The sequence below is a fragment of the Chiloscyllium punctatum genome, chromosome 26, assembly GCF_047496795.1.
Source record: "Chiloscyllium punctatum isolate Juve2018m chromosome 26, sChiPun1.3, whole genome shotgun sequence".
In the NCBI taxonomy this organism is placed as follows: domain Eukaryota; kingdom Metazoa; phylum Chordata; class Chondrichthyes; order Orectolobiformes; family Hemiscylliidae; genus Chiloscyllium; species Chiloscyllium punctatum.
The window spans coordinates 32,629,181-32,649,814 of record NC_092764.1 but is presented as its reverse complement, the minus strand read 5'-3'; the positions used below and the strand labels follow the sequence as shown (position 1 = coordinate 32,649,814).

Sequence of the window (20,634 nt, the reverse complement as noted above, 5' to 3'; positions counted from 1 at the left end):
ATTTCAGTAATATCCCATATTAGCCTAACATTTAATGTGACACAACGGATTTTTAAGGAGGACTGACGTCCAAATCCTACGTATACAATACAGAACTCATACAGCTATTTCATAACATCAATAACAATCGAAGTTATTTTCAACAAAATGTCAATCTAACATTTCCTCGAAAAACAATACAAATAACACGTACTCACCTTTAATATAGGATCCCTGTCTTGATGACAACAGGACCTATTAGAATCAAATCGTGTCCTTCCGAAGTCAGAAATTCCACGGGTAAAGCTCCATCTCAAGGCCTCTCTCTGGAAAGCAGCGCTCAAAGCGAAAGTCCGAAATTGCAAAGGCTTTTTGTTGCAAGACCACAATACCGATGAAAGATTTCTCGCACAGCCGCTATGATGCTGCAACTGCCAAACTAACCAGGCGGCCATCTTAAAAACAACTGCCCGTCGCCTTCTCTGACAACTTAGCAATACGTCTGATACACCGGCGCGCAGGCGCACTGCTCCAGGCTGGGGAGTCGGTCAGTGAATGCGCGCGCCTGATGGCGAAACAGTGTGCGGCGCTATGTTGAACAATCAAAAAGAATGACTTGGCAATTTCTCAAATCAATTTGCCTTTATAGGCAAAAAAAACCCAAAACAAAAAGGCGGATGCTGGAAATCAGAAACAAAAACAGATATTGTTGGAACAGTTGAAACGTTAATTCTATTTTCTCCCACATATGAGGCTTCCCAGCAATTTCTGTTTTTCTGCCTTTACAGGCGATAATCAATTTATGACTACTTGTACTGTGTTAATATTTAAAATTATTTCAGGTCTTAGAATCTCAGCACAGTTACAGCACAGAAGGCCGAGTTGACTCGAAATGTTAGCTTGCTGCCTATCCATAGATGCTAGGAAAAAGTGAGGACTGTAGATGTTGGAGATCAGAGCTTAAAAATGTGTTGCTGGAAAAAGGTCAGGCAGCATCAAAGGAACAGCAGAATCGACGTTTCGGGCATAAGCCCTTCATAGATGCTGCCTAACCTGCTGTGATCTCCAGCATTTGTTTTCAGTCAATTCCAGCAGCTGCACTAATTTGTTCCTCCTTTCATCAAATGCCAATAGATTTCAGTGCCCTTCAGTTTTCGATCCTTTGGTTCTTGTCAAGAACATTTCACATTCTTTGATTAAATTTTATTTTGCATCTGTCTAATCATTCCATGAGCTTCTTGACGTCTGTCACTAACCTCTGTTCATAAATATGTAGTTTTGTATAATCTGCAAATTTTGAAATTGTACCCCATATACATAGCTGAAAATGTGTTGCTGGAAAAGCGCAGCAGGTCAGGCAGCATCCAAGGCGCAGGAGAATCAACATTTCGGGCATGAGCCCTTCTTCAGGAATCCTCATGCCCGAAACGTCGATTCTCCTACTCCTTGGATGCTGCCTGACCTACTGCGCTTTTCCAGCAACACATTTTCAGCTCTGATCTCCAGCCCTCACTTAACCCCCGTATACATACTCGAAACATAGATCAAGACGAACAACAGTTCTTCTCCTTTGTAATTCTATGGTACTGATTGCAGACTTTTTCTCATTAGGTAGAGAGCTATTTTGCTTCTATAAATGTTATGGAGACTTATTTCATATGAAGTCATGCTGTCCATGAGATAATTTGTCACTTTAACACAAGTTTCCTTCAAGCCTAGCAGAAGCTCCTGCATCAGGCAAAGTAAATTGAAAAAGCATTAAGTAAAGAATTATTTTGTGGTAGTCCTTAGCTATAAGGACTATGAGCTATAAGGACTACCACTGGTCACAATATTCAGGTGCTGAAATAGAAAGCATATGATAGATAAGGAGATAAATGAAGCTGAGAGAATGCTCAAGGGTGTGCATTCACGTTTGTTTAACTGTAACCATAATCATTTTTGTGAAGTTGTTGAATCTCTTACAATTGTGGTGGTTTGGTTTTGGGTAGTAGATTGGTCGGAGGAGAGGGTAGAGCGGATTGGTGAGAAGGAAGATGGACAGATGGGACAGGTCATGAAGATTGTGCTAAGCTGGAAGGTTGGAACAGGGGTAGTGTGGGGGGCGGGGGAATAGAAATGAGGAAACTGGTGAAATCTACATTGATGCCATGGAGTTGGAGGGTTCCAAGGCAGAAGATGAGGCGTTCTTCCTCCAGATGTTGGGTGGAAAGGGAGTAGTGTCCGCTATAGAATGGGAGGGGGAGTTGAAGTGTTCGGCCACAGGGTGGTGGGTTCATTGGTACAAGTAACCTGGCGATGTTCAGATAATGTTTCCTCATTCTCTCCCCCCACCCCCTTACCCCAGTACCAACCATCCTCATGACCTGTCCCATTTGTCCATTTTCCTTCCCACCCATCCACTCCCCTCTCCCCTCCGATCTATCACTTTTACCCCCACCTCCATCCACCCATTGCGCTCTCAGTTACCTTCCCCCAGCACCCCCCCCCCCCCCCCCACCACATTTATCTCTCCAACCCCTAAAAGTACATTAGCGATGCAGATGGTTTTCAAACAACAATTGACAATAGTTACATGGACATCATTAGGCTAACTTTTTATTCCTTCAAAATTTCACCAGCTGCCATGGTGGATTTCAACCCGTAAACCCAGAAGATTAGCCTGGGGTCTGGCTTACAATTCCAATCACTGGCTTTTCTCTACTGCTTCCCCTCATTGGGAGCAAAAGCTGGCTGAAAACAGAAGAGAATCAAAATCCCTGTGGAACAGCCAAAAAAAAAGTTTTCATTAAAAGGGTCAGTAGGAGCACGGACATTAACAGGTAAGCTAAGCATTCTCTGATTGACGAGCAAGCAAAATACTACACTTCATGGAGTTGCTTGGAGCTAGAGGCCAGAGAGCTTCCCTGAATGCTTGCATATCTTGTGGAAGGAGATGAATGTGGCTATGCAAGACTCGTGACTCTTGCAATGCAAGGAAATGTTTAAACAACGTATCCATAGCAGCCAAGATAAGCCATCCACGTCAGAGCAAGCAAGTGCTCTCTCAAGCTTGCCCACGTAGCTGTCAAAACACAGAAGCAAGCAACTAATGAGCCTACAGTGACAAATAAAAGCTGAATACATTATCTGCTAGCCAGAAATATTTTAAAAAGGACCATTTAAATCTCAAGATATTCAAGACATGAGTCAGGGCTAAGAATCCCAGGCATTCTCTATCTTTGGGCTCAGTTCAGATTGGTGAATTGGTTCAAACACATAAGGCATCCAGTGCTGACAGGCTGGGATAGTGGAATCAACAGCACTGAGGTAGGGTTTGAAATACCTGTAGAGAAATAGTAATAAAGGTGGAATAAACAACTCGAGGCAGTGATTTAGAAAAAAACCCAAAAAAATTGGCAAGTAAAACTAAAAACAAGTGAGTGCTGGTAGGTCACCCTGATGTCTCAAAGAGTCAGCTGCCATCAATTACACAAATTTTATGAAGTAAGAATTCATGCTTCACCAGATTATATCATGAATCTGCATTTGTGCAAATTGCAAAGTATTTGTTGCAGTCAACACCAATTTATTTAGTTAGAGTGAATCTGTTAAGCACAGAGCAGGACAGCGATTCTTTAGCAAATAACTATTCAACACAAATAAATCCACACAGATTTCTAGGAAAGGCATTCAAGTTGAATATTTTTGTAATCAGTTTGACTACATTTGAGATTGTCATCCTGGCTGACATTAATTTTGTTCCTTGAGTGCTTCACATCAATAATAATTTTCACAGACACCAGTTTTGTAAATTTAATTGACAGGACTAACTATAGATAACTGCATTTTTCAGAATCTCTTGCCCCCAACATGGTTTGTGTGTGAACTAATCTTTATGAAATCACAACATAAAGCATTCTTCAAAGTTTGCGAGAAGATTTGTAGCTCCGGTGCTCGTTGTTGTGGTTCTGTTCGCCGAGCTGGGAATTGGTGTTGCAGACGTTTTGTCCCTTGTCTAGGGGACATCATGTGCTTGGGAGCCTCTTGTGAAGCGCTTCTGTGATGTTTCCTCAGGCATTTATAGTGGTTTATCTCTGCCGCTTCCAGTTGTCAGTTCCAGCTGTCCACTGCAGTAGTCGGTATATTGGGTCCAGGTCGATGTACTAATTGATTGAATCCGTGGATGAGTGCCATGCCTCTAGGAATTCCCTGGCTGTTTTGGCTTGTCCTATAATAGTAGTGTTGTTCCAGTCGAAGTCACATTGCTTGTCATCTGCATGTGTGGCTACTAAGGATAACTGGTCATGTCGTTTCATGGCCAGTTGGTGTTCATGGATACGGATCATTAGCGGTCTTCCTGTTTGTCCTATGTAGTGTTTTGTGCAGTCCTTGCATGGGATTTTGTACACTATGTTGGTTTTGCTCATGCTGGGTATCAGGTCCTTTGTCCTGGTGAGTTGTTGTCGGAGAGTGGCTGTTGGTTTGTGTGTTGTTAGGAGTCCTAGTGGTCATAGTAGTCTGGCTGTCAGTTCAGAAATGTTCTTGATGTATGGTAGTGTGGCTAGTCCTTTGGGTTGTGGCATGTCCTCATTCCGTTGTCTTTTCCTTAGGCATCTGTTGATGAAATTGCGGGGGTATTTGTTTTTGGCGAGGTGTTCTTCTTCTTCTTCTTTCTCTTTTTGCAGTTCTAGTGTGCTGCAGTGTGTTGTGGCCCTTTTGAACAGTGTCTTGATGCAACTTCTTTTGTGTGTGTTGGAGTAGGAAGACAGCTAATGATCCGTATCCATGAACACCAACTAGCCAAGCAACGACACAACCAGCTATCCTTAGTAGCCACACACGCAGATGTCAAGCAACATGACTTCGACTGGGACAACACTATTATTATAGGACAAGCCAAACAGAGAACAGCAAGGGAATGCCTAGAGGCATGGCACTCATCCACAGATTCTATCAACAAACACATCGACCTGGACCCAATATACCAGCCACTGCAGCTGACAGCTGGAACTGACAATCGGAAACGGCAGAGACAAACCACTATAAATGCCGGAGGAAACATCACAGAAGCGCTTCGCAGGAGGCTCCCAAGCACTGAGGATGTCCCCTAGACAGGGGACGAAACAGCTGCAACACAAATTCCTAGCTCGGCGAACAGAACCACAACAACACAAAGCATTCTGTTTGGAAAAAATGCATCCCACAAATTAGGTGAAATAATTTGAGTAATATAAAAATTTACTAATATTAGAACTTCCTAAATGTTTCATATTTGGTTCAATGGTGAAATAACTAGTTTTTTTTGAATACTCTAAGTTAAGAAAGCATTGTATTTTGAACTTTTATGAAGCAATGAAAGTTGATTCCAGAATTTACATTTTGAGCTACAAAAATGTTCACAAATGTGTTTATCTTTAAAATATTAGAAATAAAGAGAAGCACATGATTACTTTAATATGTTATTTTAAAAAGAGACTATGCTAGTTTGGAAGTTAGAGTCCATTGGATAGTTTTTTTTTAAAAAAGTTTTGCTGCTTAAAAATTAGCTTGGCCAAGATGGAGAGACAGAATGAAATACATTTAAAGGAAGGTGATCATGTTGAAAACTTGTCTGATTTTCTGTCTGTTTAAATTAAGGGATGAAATATCAGATAAGTTCTATAACAGACATGCAATCCTCCATAAAGGATATTTGTGAACCAGATGGATCACAAATGTGGACAGGGACAAGGCAATGGAGTGATAGGAAAAGAAATCAAGCCCAGCTGGACTGAGAGCCCACATACTGGGCTTGGGGCTCAGGTCAAATAGAATGATGAGTAAGGACATGGAAAGCAGAGTTTTGAATAAAGTCAACTTTCTGGAAGGATGAAAAATTGAAGGCGAGCCATACAACGTTTTAAAAATATTCAGCAACAAACAGAGGCAAAGTGATAGCAAATGATATCAAAGCAGTGCCTGCCTGGTTCTGTCATCACCTTTCCACCCAGGAAATACTTAGTGTCCACAAGGTAAAGACAAACATCATTTGCCACTACAAGTGACATATTGAAAATTCTTGGAACATGGGCATTGCTGGAAAGGCTTGATGCCAAGAATTTGTCCAAAAAAGTCAATACATAAAAATAACAGAGTGCAAAGACATTGGAAATCTCTAGTTTAACAAAAATTCACTCATCAGCGTTACAGAAACTTTCTCACTAGTCCCAAATTAAAGGATAAGGGAGTTGTGGATGCTTCCAGTTAGTTGGCACTTTAGTCTGAAATTATGCTGTTGGCATGACATACCATTGCACATTCATAGAATACAAGTCTTTTTTGTTTATGTAGCCTTGCACATTCTTGTCAGGTGCATGGTTGTGAGCACAACGACAGAACTCGAGGCATTGAGAATTGAGAAATTTCAAAGAATGGTACTCTTGTTCACTGCAGGATACTTGCTCGCTTAAAAAAAAAAGAGAAACATCCTCCACAGTGAATCAATAGTCACTAGAAAAAACAACTTTAGACAGTGCATTACTGATAGGCTGTTTATTGCTTTATAAAGTGACAGTAACAAAGATAGAGTGAAGAAGTTACTTTCATTGCAAGGTTGACTGGCCACTTAATCCTTTTAACTGATTCAGCTTTTTAAAAATGGATCCTACATCTCTGCAAGTCATGGTTGACACAAACTAATATGCTCAATGTGTGCAATTAAAAAAAAAGAAATTGCACAGGCTTAAGATCTGAAACAAAAAAAATGTTTACAGCAAGTTTACCAGCACCTGTGGGAAGAAAGCCAAGTTAAGGTTTCAAAACTGGTAATTCTTCATCAGAACTAACCATGGAAGCATCAAAACTTACTGTTAATTTAGGACTAGGGAGGAGCTTTCTGCAAAACCAATTGATGAGTAAACATTTGTTAAACTAGAGATTTTCAGTATCTTTGCATTCTGTTTTTCTTAATGTATTGACTTTTTTTTGGACAAGCTATCCCAAATTTAGGCAATACTCCTAGAACATTTATTATATAAACCAATTTTAAGGGTACTCCACAGTATTTTTGGGACAGGCAAATTCAAAATTATCAGTATCCATTTTAACATGGTTGAAATTCAAAATTTCACAGCCATTGGGAAAATGTGCCTCAGTATTTATTCCATCACAAATTTAAGATTGGGAATGTTATCACAATGATTATTGTTAATAGACTACTAATCCAGGGATTATGATCTGATATCAGCTCAAAATCCATCACAGCAGCTGGGGAATTCAAAGTCAGTTTATTAACTTTTTTATTACAGGTAGATTTAATTATGTCCTTTCAGAAAGGAAACCTGCTACCAAGGTTTTGCCTAGATGTGACTCTAGACCCAAGCAACTCAAGTGTCTATTTCAGACAGAATTTAAGACTCAATTTGGTTGCATGCTTACCACCTCAAGGTCAGTCAGGAATGAGCAACATTTGCTGGTTTTGACAGTGACATCTGGATTCTTATGAATGAGTAGAAAAATATGTGCAATAATACAAAGGACTGGAACTTCTAAGTTTAATTATAAATATAGAACTTTTGAAATCAGAAAATCTTTACTTTTACAGATTTTTACAACAACCAGGTCTATTGTTATGCCATGAAACAATTCCTCCACATAGCTAAAGATTTTGCTTTTATTTACAAGTATACCAAATAAATCTAATCTCTATACCACAATTGGAACAAGTTTGTCAGCCTATTGTCCTGACAAATCTTGGTAACACATCACCTGAATATCAAGTTAAAACACATAAATAAATTCGGCATGGACAGGTTGGACCAAAGTGTCTTTTCCATGCTGTACATTTCTCTGACTGTGGACCATAAGTTATCTTGATACATTTTATCTGCAAACGAAGGGGGTGTCTTTGTCCTGATATTGATTTCCCTTATTCCATAGTCTAATGTCGATTTTCTATTTAATCCCCATTTTGTCAGACGATTCTTACACAGACAAATGTGGTTACAAACAAATATTAGTCATACGATTTCTGAAGACTTGATTTTTGTTGCCTCTATACCATAATGACTATTTTACTATTCTTGCAACATATTAATATCCTCCTTCTACTTAAGGAAACTTGACAAGTTTATCAATTAAAAATAACATCGAATACGGAGCAAATACTGTTGAAAGCATTGGACCACATTGACAGTTAAGGATTTTCTTTCCTAGTTTTAGGATTGATTTGTCTCCAGCGGTTACCCAGTGGAGTTACGTTTTCTAAACGTTGTAAAGCAAGGAGAGAAACGACTCCTGAAGCACAAACTAGTTTAAGGAAGTGCTTTTAGTTTAAACCAGTTATATTTTTATGCCACTCTGTACAACAAACTTCTGCTTGGGAGGACTGAAGAAGTAACAAAGAAGATTGACAAGAGCAGAGCAATAGCTGTTAGATTAGATTAGATTAGATTACTTAGATTAGATTACTTACAGTGTGGAAACAGGCCCTTCGGCCCAACAAGTCCACACCACCCCGCCGAAGCGCAACCCACCCATACCCCTACATTTACCCCTTACCTAACACTACGGGCAATTTAGCATGGCCAATTCACCTGACCTGCACATCTTTGGACTGTGGGAGGAAACCGGAGCACCCGGAGGAAACCCACGCAGACACGGGGAGAGCGTGCAAACTCCACACAGTCAGTCACCTGAGGCGGGAATTGAACCCGGATCTCTGGCGCTGTGAGGCAGCACTGCTAACCACTGTTCCACCGTGTGATCTATATGGACTTCAGTAAGGCATTCGACAAGGTTCCCTATGGGAGACTGATTAGCAAGGTTAGATCCCATGGAACACAGGGAGAACTAGCCAGTTGGATACAGAACTAGATCAAAGGAAGAGGAGAGGGTGGTGGCGGTGGAGGGTTGTTTTTCAGACTGGAGGCCTGTGACCAGTGGAGTGCCACAAGGATCGGTGCTGGGCCCTCTACTTTTTGTCATTTACATAAATCATTTGGATGCGAGCATAAGAGGTATAGTTAGTAAGTTTGCAGATGACATCAAAATTGGAGGTGTAGTGGACAGCAAAGAGGGTTATCTCAGATTACAACAGGATCATGACCAGATGGGCCAATGGGCTGAGAAGTGGCAGATGGAGTTTAATTCAGATAAATGAGAGGTGCTGCATTTTGGGAAAGCAAATCATAGCAGGACTTATACACTCAATGGTAAGGTCCAAGGGAGTGTTGCTGAACAAAGAGACCTTGGAATGCATGTTCGTAGCTCCTTGAAAGTGGAGTCACAGGTAGATAGGATAATGAAGGCGGTGTTTGGTATGTTTGCTTTTATTGATCAGAATATTGAGTACAGGAGTTGGGAGGTCATGTTGCAGCTGTACAGGACATTGGTTAGGCCACTGTTGGAATACTGCGTGCAATTCTGGTCTCCTTCCTATCGGAAAGATGTTGTGAAATTTGGAAGGGTTCAGAAAAGATTTAAAAGGATGTTGCCAGGGTTGGAGGATTTGAGCTACAGGGAGAGACTGAACAGGCTGGGGCGGTTTTCCCTGGATCATTGGAGGTTGAGGGGTAACCTTGTAGAGGTTTACAAAATTGAGGGGCATGGATAGGATAAATAGACAAAAAGTCTTTTCCCTGGGCTTGGGGAGTCCAGAACTAGAGGGTTTAGGGTGAGAGGAGAAAGATATGAGACCCAAGGGGCAACTTTTTCACACAGAGGGTGGTACGTGTATGGAATGAGCTGCCTGAGGATCCGGTGGAGGCTGGTACAACTGCAACATTTAAGAGGCATTTAGATGGGTATATGAATAGGAAGGGTTTGGAGGGATATGGGCCAGGTGCTGGCAAGTGGGGCCAGCTGGTCAGCATGGACAGGTTGGACCAAAGGACTATGCTGTACATCTCTATGACTCAGTACATTGGTATTTAAACATTAGTTTTACATCGTTTCTCTCTCAAATTAGTACTAGCAGCTTTAGTCATATAGATACCAGTTGAAAGATTAGGGAAATTGTAATCTTAAAATGGACACGATAAGTACCAATTATGGAACTCTACAGACAACTAAAATCTTGAGAAATATAAGTTAGATTTTCAAATTCACAGAATTTACGACATCTAAATATTAATAATTCGTATCGAGATTCAAGTAAAACGTCTCCCACAGATCACTTTAAATTCATTGTACACGAATTACTGAATGACTTTCACCTTAACACAGCGAAAACAGTTGCGGAAATTGTCCATTACTGGGTACAAACCATATGCAAATATTTTGAACAAAGATAATCAAATTAGAGGAAAAGATACAAGCGATAACAGAGTATAGCTAGAGACCTCAAACGAAAACAGAGAGCACAGGAAGAAACCAAGCGCGTCTGGCAATGGAGACACAGACTATTAAGATTTCGAGCCTCGTCTAACTTTTCTTCATAATAACTAAAAAAAAGAGATTTAAAGCTGTAAACACAAGAACAACGAGACATCAGCTCGAGGCTTAGCTAGCCGTCACGTGATTTAACCGACCTGACCTCAGGAGGCCAAAGGTCAACAGGCGGAAAACATTACTTTTAACACATTTATGTCGGCAACTACGTTGCTGCATTTTATGTGCAGATTACTTTCAACCTTTGGATCAATTTAATTTTCCCTGCAAAGAAACAAAAACGCTTCCGGTAGACGGCTGAACCAATCGGGAGCTTTCTTACAGTGCGCTTTGGTTGGAGTGTCGCGTGACCAAGCATAGACCAATCGGAGGTGTCGTTCTAGGCAGGCCCGCGGAAAGTCAAAGGCCGTTTGAAAACGTTTTTTTTCATATGTTTCGAAATTATTTTCCTCAAAATTAAAGCGTTCAGCCTTTTTTTTTTAACCGCCTGCACTCTTCAGAGTGGTGACGGAGAGGAAGCGGTTGGTCTTAAAGTCCGAAGTCTCGAGACGTGTCTTTGACTTTGTTTCTTATGCTCGGTTTTATTTGTTCCGAAGGAGGTTGAAAGGGGGAGGGGAGGGGAGGGGAGGAAGAGAAATTTCCGGCCAAGATCAGAGTACTGCGGATTGAGGTCTGAAAACACTCGGCTGGGCCCCGAAGTGAGATTGTGAATGGGAGACGGCAATCTGGGACTCGCGTGAGGACAGTGGGGCCTTCCCTCCCTCACCCCCACCCACTACAACACACTGGAGCGGTAAGTGAAAGGAAGGACTGCGGCAAACTGAAAGGGCATTAGACAGAAGCCCGAAATAATTTACACTCACACGTACTATGTTAGTTGTGCTGAGAACGTGTTTATGTTGTATTCCTGTGTTCTCAGTCCTTAGCAGAAAGATTGGTGCTCCCCATATCTCTTCTCCCCCAAACAGTATTCTGACATTTATTGAAACAATTCGTAGCTATGCGAAGCGTGCGATCGATCACGTTTTTTTCGATTATTTGTGGTACTTTGTTTTTGCAGCGCCCTCGAAGTTTATTCCTCTGGAATAATGTTTTATGAGAGACGAATTAAATATTTGTTTTATGTCTATATGGAGTGTACTTAGCCACAAAATGCGACTTGTAGAAGGCATTTTGTACTCATTCGGTTAATCTGATAGTCTAATGAATAACGATGCTGATTCGCTACCACTTTTCAGTTTGATTACACAAAAAGTAGGAACATGGGATCAATTTACCTAGTTATCGTTGGAGAAAAATAAAGAAATGTCTGTTTGTCAATTCTGAAAAGATCGCAGCCTTTGCGTATCACCACCACAAATTCATCCGCTTGAAAGCTGAATATATAATGTCGGTTAACGTTCTGATTATTAAGACCTTTTGAGTGGATGATAACTGACACTTGTTTGTACTTATTTGTGAGATCTAAGTGCAGCACAGAATTTAACCGCCATGTGATGTGGCCGAATGGTTTGGTGTCATTTGAAATATTGATTCTGTGCCTTACGAATGAGTTACTTACACCATTAAGTGCATATAAAACAATTTACTGTTTCTATTTCCTCCCGCCACCCCAATGCTTTCCTTTCCTAAGTCCTGAAACGTACGATTAGGATCCACGGATGATAGATAAGCTTTTAAAGGACTACTAAGTGTTTAATCCTCGCGGTAAACCTCGACAACTTGTGTAAATAGTCCCATTGCTAAATGATCAAGATTAGAGCCGTGCTTTTTTTTCTGACGCACCTTGACATTCCAAAAGTCGTTGGATAGTGGTCAGGAATGTGACACAGGTCTTGATGTCCCCCTCAGCTCACCTTTTTGGAATGTTCTTACTGTTTGCCTAGTTGCAATTGTATTAACTCATTATAGGCAAAAGTACAAAGTTGGGGGCTTCCCATTGTTTATGTCTTGATATACTTGTAAACGCTGCTTCTACCCACAAATACTATACAAGGCAAGATTTGTGTATAACCCTTAACTTCAGTTCCAACTTATTCCTTCTTATTGTCATGGCAGGCAATGACTGGCAAGCTATTCTATCAAGATTGCAATCAATCCAAATCTGTCCTCGGTGTAACCACATATTTGTTTTGCAGCCAAAATGTCCACTTTCCAACAGAAGTCAGTGGATTGCAGATATTGGTAGGAATTCTGTTTTTCTTTGCCTAACCAAGGGCACCTTTTGCTTGTGCTGTTGATCCATCTGAGTTGAACTACTCAATACAGATCACAGCATGGAAGTTGGAGTAATTGAGTTTATTACTTTGCACAGATACCTTTTTATGTATTATGGTATAAGGGAGCTTGATGATAACCTGTTGGCCTCCTTGAACTCCTGTCCAGACTACACAGAATCATACTGAGCATTAAAGATTTTTCATATTTCATCTGTGATCTCTGTTGAAATGCTCAGCTCAGGAAGTGGTAAAGGCACCAGTTTACATTAAAGCTCCTGGGTTACAGCTGTTAAGCAAGGGCTAGATTACGCTGGACTATGATGCTACCTGAAATCAAATTATTTTCAGATCCCGGTGTTGAGGCTTATGAATGAATATTAACTAATTTGCCTTGCCTCTGGGAAGCAACCAACATCTGTTATTTTGTACACCAATAATTACTAAATATCTTCAAAAACCGAGGAGAACATCGGTTCAAACAACATAAAAGGAAATTATTGTCCCTTACCAGACCAGTATCACCTTTCATCCATCTGTCTCGATTGGCTGAAATGGTAGGCATGTTGGAGAGTTGGTCGCATCTGTCACAAAATCATTTGTCTGGGTAATTGAATCCTGTTTCAGACAATCAATAAGCCACTCGCAGCCTATTTCATTTGTCCATGTGCAAGTCGTGCCTTGGAAAGGTAAATATTACTGATGACTTAAGAATGAAATTTTACACATTTTTGTACGAGACTTTGTATATTAGGTTTAGCCACCAGAAATGTTATCAAATAAAAGGACACAATTCATCTGGTACTTGAAATGGGGACAGCTGTGATCAACAATTTGTTTATTTAAGTCACTTTTTTTTTGGAGGACTATTCATGCCCCCCATTTAAATTCTCATTGATGTTTGAACCGTTACAGGAATTTAGCCTTATTGATCCCATAATAAATCTGTACTAAGTACTTTTAAGCAAAACAACATTTAATGATCTCCATAAGTGAACTAATGGGTGGTTGGCTGTTTTAGCAGTGCTGCCAGAGATCTGATTAACAGCATGTCCAAGTAGTTCCTTGAAGTTTGCTTTGTAGTTGTAAGTAAAACTTTCTCTTTCATATGACTGATGTAGACCCACAGTAACAACTATAATTTTGTTTTTACTTGACTAAATTCTATAATTGTGACCAGTGTTGTGCAGTGCTATCAGAAAGTTGCTTCCTTTTGCAGTTGTCAATTGGGCATTGAGTTGTACGTGTAAGGTCTGGTGTAAATGACTACAGATGCACAGATCTTTAATTTTCCATTTGTGTACCAAACATGGTATGTCATAGTTTATGCATATGTGATTTAATGTTTCCCATAAACCTTGTAAGAGATTGAATCCAGGGGATATTCGGTTGTTTACGTTGTTTGTGACTTCTGTTGAATTCCATTTGATTTCCAATCATCTTCAATGTTGAAGTTGATATTTTCAAAGGTAAATGTTTATTCAAAAAAAATGTTAGAATGAGAGAAACTTGACTGCAGTGCATCCTTCCTTATAATCAAATTTATATGTTGGGTACACACACAGGTATAGGCACAACATCAGGCATTCAAACCGAAATGTGTTAAGCCTTTGTGTGAATTGTATTAGAAACAAGTACCTTAATCTGTTTTCTCATATTTCCCTTTTGATTGTGTAAGCATAATGGTGAACCTTTTAATGTTTTGGTCCTTGACTTGAATAATGTTTTTATTGGAGGAAATTCTCTTCTGATAATCGGCTGTTTTTCAAGGAGATGGGAACTTCTTGGTTAAATGCATTATGTTGCAAAGAATCCCAGTGCCGCACGTTCAGGGCATTAGCACCAGCTGGATTTGATAATGAGACATGACTTGCTGAACAGCATTCTCCCTACATTCAGATGCCACAGTGTAGCTTGGCAAGACCATTTCTTACTGTGCACCAGGGTTTGGATGCAACCTTTTTGAAGTATTTTCGTTCAAAGCTGAGATGTTAAAGTCAGGCTTACTACCTGTCCAGAGATAAACAACAGTTCCTGAGTCAATCCAATAAGCGCCTATTTGGTATTCCCCAGCAGAATGTGGAAATGAAATGGATCATTCTTTGTATCACCATCTTTGTATACTATATTGCACATAAGGGAAGCAAGACTGGAAAATGCTGATTAATTTATGGCTAATGTCATGGAATCTGACTAAAGCTGAGCAGTTCACTCTCATTAATTAAGAGAAATCCAAAAGAGAAGACTGTACACAGCAAGAGTAGCTCAAAGTAATATGGAGCACCAGTGAAGTGCCAATGACTAAAATTTCTTACCAGGATGTTCAGATGTCCTTCAACATGAAAGACTAAGGGCATAAATGAAGGGATCAAAAAAGAAATAATTCCATAAGCAAAGAAAAGCTCTGCATTGGAAACAAAAATATAGGAGATCATTGATTTGCAATAAACAGTTGAAGAGATGGTGGAACAGTACCTTGAGGTGAACTCAATTAAGAATATTGTCACTAAGGAAGCTTCAGAAAGCCTGTCTGTAATCAGATTTCAAACCTAACGTGAGGTACGTAGCAATGCCTTTGACTCGTGCTATAGGCGAAGCTACTTGGGGTTCTGCTTTGAACTAGCACTCTTGTGGCATATGCAATCAGCTGTTCATCTCTGTTAGCAGAAGGGACACTGACCCATGACATGTGTGATGCAACATTTATGACCCCATTTAAGAACACCTGAGACTGCAGTGATTGCAGCAACAATTGCACTATCGCCCTGTAAATCCTGGGAAAAGTATTCACTATGTTGTTCATGTCAGACTGCAGATCCTGATAGAATGTGTCTATTCTGAATTCTGGTATTGGTTCAAAACTGGAAGACTTATAATTTAAGTGATCTTTTAAGTTTGGCAGTTGCAAAATGCCTTCAGCCAAAAAAGAGCACGATGTATTTCCTTCATTGATCTCATCAAGGCATTCAATCATGTGAGTAGAGATGGTTTATTTAATGTGCTCTTGAAAATTAGCTACCTGTCCAAGCTGTTCGTGTTCTCCTATTTACATGACAGTATGATAGATAAGGTCAGCCATGATGGAACAACCTTGGACCTTTTGAGATCTGCAGTGAGGTGAATCATTGCTTTTTGGTTTAATTTTCTCCTTGCTGCCATGTAACTTTGGGCCATCTACAATGGTGTCTATTTACATACCACAACTGACACTGTTCAGACTTAGCTGAGATTGAAGACAAAAGTGCGTCAAGTCCTCATTCAGAATTTCTGTAAGTTCATACTGTAGTAGAATTCCAGAGTCAAGAAAACTTTGAGAAGCAGTGATATACACTCTTCATTCAAAAGGTTTGCTTTGACCATCACTAGGAAGATAAATGGCACTGTCCAGTACGTTACCTTTACTGCCATCTATCAGCGATGATGTGACACTGTGTGTGGTTGTTCGTTTCACATTTCTCAGCACTTCATTTACCAGCAACCTGTCACTTGATGCTGAAACAAACATGCCCGTTGCAAAAGCAGCAGCTGGTGTATCTAAACTGTATCAGAATGTGTGGAAGAATAGTAGCCTAACTGAGGACACCAAACTGCAAGTTGACCAAATCTTTGTCCTTGATGTACTCCTTTCGTAGTGAGACACAGACGGCATAGGCTTGGCAGGAAGAAGCTCTGAACACAGCTGGCCACCCATTCCTCTGCTGCAAGGATACTTGCAAGTGAAATATGAAGGTGGTGAACATTTATGCTGACCACAGGTAGTCAGCTACTGATTGCAGTGACCCCTGGAAACTTGGAAGAGTATAGGAATAGCTGTGCAAAATTGAAAAGCTAATCCAACAGAAGCAGGAGCAAGTCCAGAGAAACAGACCAGTGAATTGTGCAGCTTCTCGGCTTGCTGTCTTTCCTCTGCTGCAAAAGTAGCAAAGGCTGCCACACTGTACAGGACTCCTGAGACACATTCTTATCTTGACATAATTGACCATATACAGTTCAAACCCTCCACATAGGAAATGGAAGGCTGCTACAGTAATGATGTTTAAAAGAATTCCATCTTGGCTGTGAGCTTGCTGGTTGGCTGCCAGCATTTGTTCCCCTCATGAGGATGGTGGTGGGCTGTCTTCCCTTGAACCACTGCAATCCATTTGGTGTAAGCACACCCACAATGTTCTGAGGGAGGGTATTTAGGGATTTTGACCCAGTGACATTGGAATAATGACAAAGTCATGGTTTTGGGTGTAAGTGGCTGGGAAAATGTTGCTTTGGTGAATTTTGGCAATGCATCTTTAGATGGTATACACTGCTGATGCTGTGCATCAATGGCGAAGGGAGTGAATGTTTGTGGAGATGCTGGCCAATTAAGTAGGCTGATTTGACCTTGATCATATCAAACTCCTTGAATGTTGTTGGAGCTGCACTAATGAACAATATTAATGGCATTGAATGTCAAGCAGTGAAATTTAGACCATTTCATTGGTCTAATTGCCTGCCATTTGTGTAACATGTGTGTTACTTGCCACTTGTCAGTTGAAGCCAGATATTGGACATGAACTGCTTCAGTATCTGAGGAGTTGAAATGGTGTTGAAACTGATCATTGGCAAATATTCCCGTTTGTAATCTTTTTATGATGGAGGGAAGGTTTCTGAAGCAGCAGTTTGGGTCAAGGAAACTGCCTGGGGAACTCCTGCAGAGGTGCCTTGTGAAATAACTGCACAGAAGCTGGTATCCCTCACCAATTCACCCTTTTATTTACTTGTGCACAGTACACTGGCTGTGGCCAGCCAGCTCAGAGCTAGTCCCCTGAACTGAAAAGATTCTAAATCCCCTGTTAATATTGGTCAGACTGTGCCTCCTGTTTGGAGTTGTTAATGTGGGCCAATTCAGGACCTAGTAGCCAATGAGGTCCATCTGGTTCCAATCACTACACCTTAGAATTGAGATGATTGACCTCCAACAACCAGAAACATCTTCCTTTTGTGATGTCCATACCTCCAACCAGTGGAGAGATTTTCCTCTGATTCCCATTAACTCCAGTTTTACTAAGGTTCTTTGCTGTACCTGTTCAAGTTCAGCTTTGATATTCAGGGCTGTCACTCTCTGCCCCCTCTGGAAATCAGATCATCTAGCCATGTTTGAACCACTGCTGCAGTAAGGTCAGGAGTTGAGTGCCTGTGGCAGAAGCCAAAATGAGTATTAGTGCTGCTTTTATAGTGCTGTTGATGACGTCTTGCATGATGATCAAGTACAACTCACTTGCACACCTGCGCTGTACAAGGGATGGCCAGACCACTGCTGGAATACTGTGAATAGTTTTTGTCCCCTTATCTAAAGAAAGATATACTGGCATTGAAGGCAGTGCAACAAAAGTTAATACCAAGTGTGGAGGGGCCATCTGAGGCATGGTTGAGTAGGTTGGGCATGTATTATTCAGAATTCAGTAGAATGAGAAGACACCGTATTAAAACATGCAAAATTCTTAGGGGACTTTTTGACAAGTAAAACTCTTGCCTCTTAGGAGTACAAACTGATACTGTATTATACATTCTTCAAGCATGTCCTATTGCGCATCTGTCATTTTACCTATTAAGTCTTTCTCCATTCACTGTAAATCATTAATTTCTTGAGATTAGTCTGACCAAAGTAGAGAATCCTGTTTTATGTTTTTTTTTGTTTTCAAACACTGTTGAACTTGCTTATTGTAATTACTTTGAGTGAAATGCTGATGCACTGTTAGGCTGTTGACTAAATCTAGCTTGTTTTACTCTAATGTATGCCTCCTAGTCAGATCTAATCATGTCGTATGCACTTAAGTTAGCCTCTTGCTTGCTTGTTCCCATTTTATGGGCATCTGTATCTGTATGGAAGTTTGTCCTCCACAGAAACCACTTTTATTTTCCACTTGTTTAATCTCTGTATTTATGCAAGGTACCGATTCACAGCTGCTATCAAGACATCTGTACACCGCTCACACTAAGGTCTTTTTAAAAAAAATTTCTTGATTCTACCCATAAAGTCTCTCCAGGTTGCGTAATCGTTTTTCTATCACCTCAACATTTGAAGTGGTTTTGCCTTACCACTAAAACTACTACTTTCCTCTCTCTATCTCCCCTGAACCTGCAACCTGATTTTGTATCAATCTTCAGTGAAGATTAAAAAATAATCATCAGAGCATTTGTTATTTCTTCCCTGACCACCTTCAACATTCTAGGGAACAATCCATCCAGCCCTGGTGGCTGATCCCCTTTTCAGGATTCCAATCTTTGTATCTCTCTCTGTCTGTCTCAGCCTCCCCCCGCACTCTACCTCTCCCCTTTTTTCACACTGCTTCTCAAGACAAAAAAAAATATACTTTTTACTCATTTCATTTATATCTTTTAGTTTTCTTTTGACCTATGTTGCTTAAAGCACGACTTCTGATTATTTTCTTAGTTAAAAAACATGAAATACAATCCCACCAATCTGTCACCCATGTGTTTCTTTAAGTTGGAATGTTTGTGAATGACTGCAGCATCATTCATTCCTCATCAGATGCTGTAACAGTTTGCCCAAATGCAGCAAGACCTGGATATTAGAAACAAAAAACAGAAGTTGCTGGAAAAGCTCAGCAGGTCTGGTCACATCTGTGAAGAGAAATCAGAGTTAATGCTTTAGGTCTGGTGATCTTTCCTCCGAACAGTTTTGAGGAAGGGTCATTGGATCTGAAATAATAACTCTGATTTCTCTTCACAGATGTGGCCAGACCTGCAGAGCTTTTCCAGCAACTTCTGTTTTTGTTTCTGACTCAAAGCTTCTGCAATTCTTTCGGTTTTTAAGATCAGGATATTATCCTGACATGGGCTGAAAAGTGGCAAGTAACAATAGACAATAGACAATAGATGCAGGAGTAGGCCATTCTGCCCTTCGAGCCTGCACCGCCATTCAATATGATCATGGCTGATCATTCCTAATTAGTATCCTGTTCCAGCCTTATCTCCATACCCCTTGACTCCACTATCTTTAAGAGCTCTATCCAATTCTTTCTTAAAAGAATCCAGAGACTGGGCCTCCACTGCCCTCTGGGGCAGAGCATTCCACACAGCCACCACTCTCTGTGTGAAGTAGTTTCTCCTCATCTCTGTCCTAAATGGTCTACCCCGTATTTTTAACACTTGTGAACATCTCCCAACAAGAGAATCTATCTAACTCTCCCTTTATATTCAATGGTGAAACCATCACAGAATTCCTACTGTTAATGTCCTGAGGGTTACCATTGACCAGAAATTGAACTGGACCATCCATACAAGTACAGAGGTGACAAAATAGGTTAGGCTGGGAAACCTGCAACGACTACATAAAACTCTGCTACTGATTTCCAAAACTTGGACACTATTGACAAGGCATGAAACAGGAGTCCAATGGAATATTCTCCATTTGTTGGAGCTATATATGTCCAGAGAACGCTCAAGAAGCTTGATGCTATCCAGGACAGAGCAGCCTATGTCACTGGAACACATTCACTCTCTCCATCATCACTGCTAGGTAGTAGTAATGTTTATCATTATCAGGATGCACTGCATGAGGCTCCTTCAATAGTTCCTTCCAACCCTGTGACAGCTTCCATCGAGAAGGATACGTGGGAACATGATCGCCTACAAGTTCTCCTTTAAGTCACTCCTCATCCTGACTTGGAAATATATCTCCCATTTCTTCCCTGTCACTTGGTCAAAAATCCTGGAATTCCCTTTCTAATGGCATTGTGGATCTAACAACAACGTGTGGACTGCAGCAATTCAAGAAGACAAAAATTGCCATCTCAAAGGCCACTCGGGATGGGCAATAAATGTGCCAATACGCACATTCCATGAAATGGTTTTTAAAAAAATTTCAGATAGGTGACAGGCAATATGCCTTTTGGGATTCTTGATCACACTTAATTGTTGAATCCCCATTATGTTAGGCTTTCTCACTCGTTTCCTTTGCAGGATATCCTGGTCTGTTTTCTGACTGTTCTTTCAGTGAGCTTTATCCTTCCCTCGCAGTACTAAAATACAGTATACCTTGGTTTGGTTGAGTTTTTGCAGGTCATCATTCCCTATGCTATCACACCAAATT

The 20,634-nt window shown here is 40.5% G+C and overlaps 2 protein-coding genes across 5 annotated transcripts in view; one reads left to right on the top strand and one right to left on the bottom strand.

Annotated features, from left to right (window-relative positions):
• The window catches only part of spg7 (SPG7 matrix AAA peptidase subunit, paraplegin), a 76,631-nt gene extending 66,214 nt beyond the window's left edge, over window positions 1–10,417 (bottom strand). The window contains exons 1-2 of one of the 3 annotated variants that reach the window (XM_072596083.1): window positions 10,281–10,417; window positions 198–659 (exon numbers count right to left, since the gene is read on the bottom strand). In XM_072596083.1, the coding sequence (XP_072452184.1) occupies window positions 198–434 (237 nt within the window). In that variant the 5' untranslated portion in view covers window positions 435–659; window positions 10,281–10,417. Of the gene's footprint in view, window positions 1–197; window positions 660–10,280 lie in introns of those variants that run through there. The other 2 variants (XM_072596085.1, XM_072596084.1) reach the window with 2 other exon arrangements.
• A 289-nt stretch (window positions 10,418–10,706) lies between these two features.
• ankrd11 (ankyrin repeat domain 11) overlaps window positions 10,707–20,634 on the top strand; it is a 205,559-nt gene continuing 195,631 nt past the window's right edge. For both annotated transcript variants that reach the window (XM_072596077.1, XM_072596076.1), the window contains exon 1: window positions 10,707–11,122. The gene's annotated coding sequence lies outside the window, so the exon portion shown is untranslated. The remainder of the gene's footprint in view (window positions 11,123–20,634) is intronic.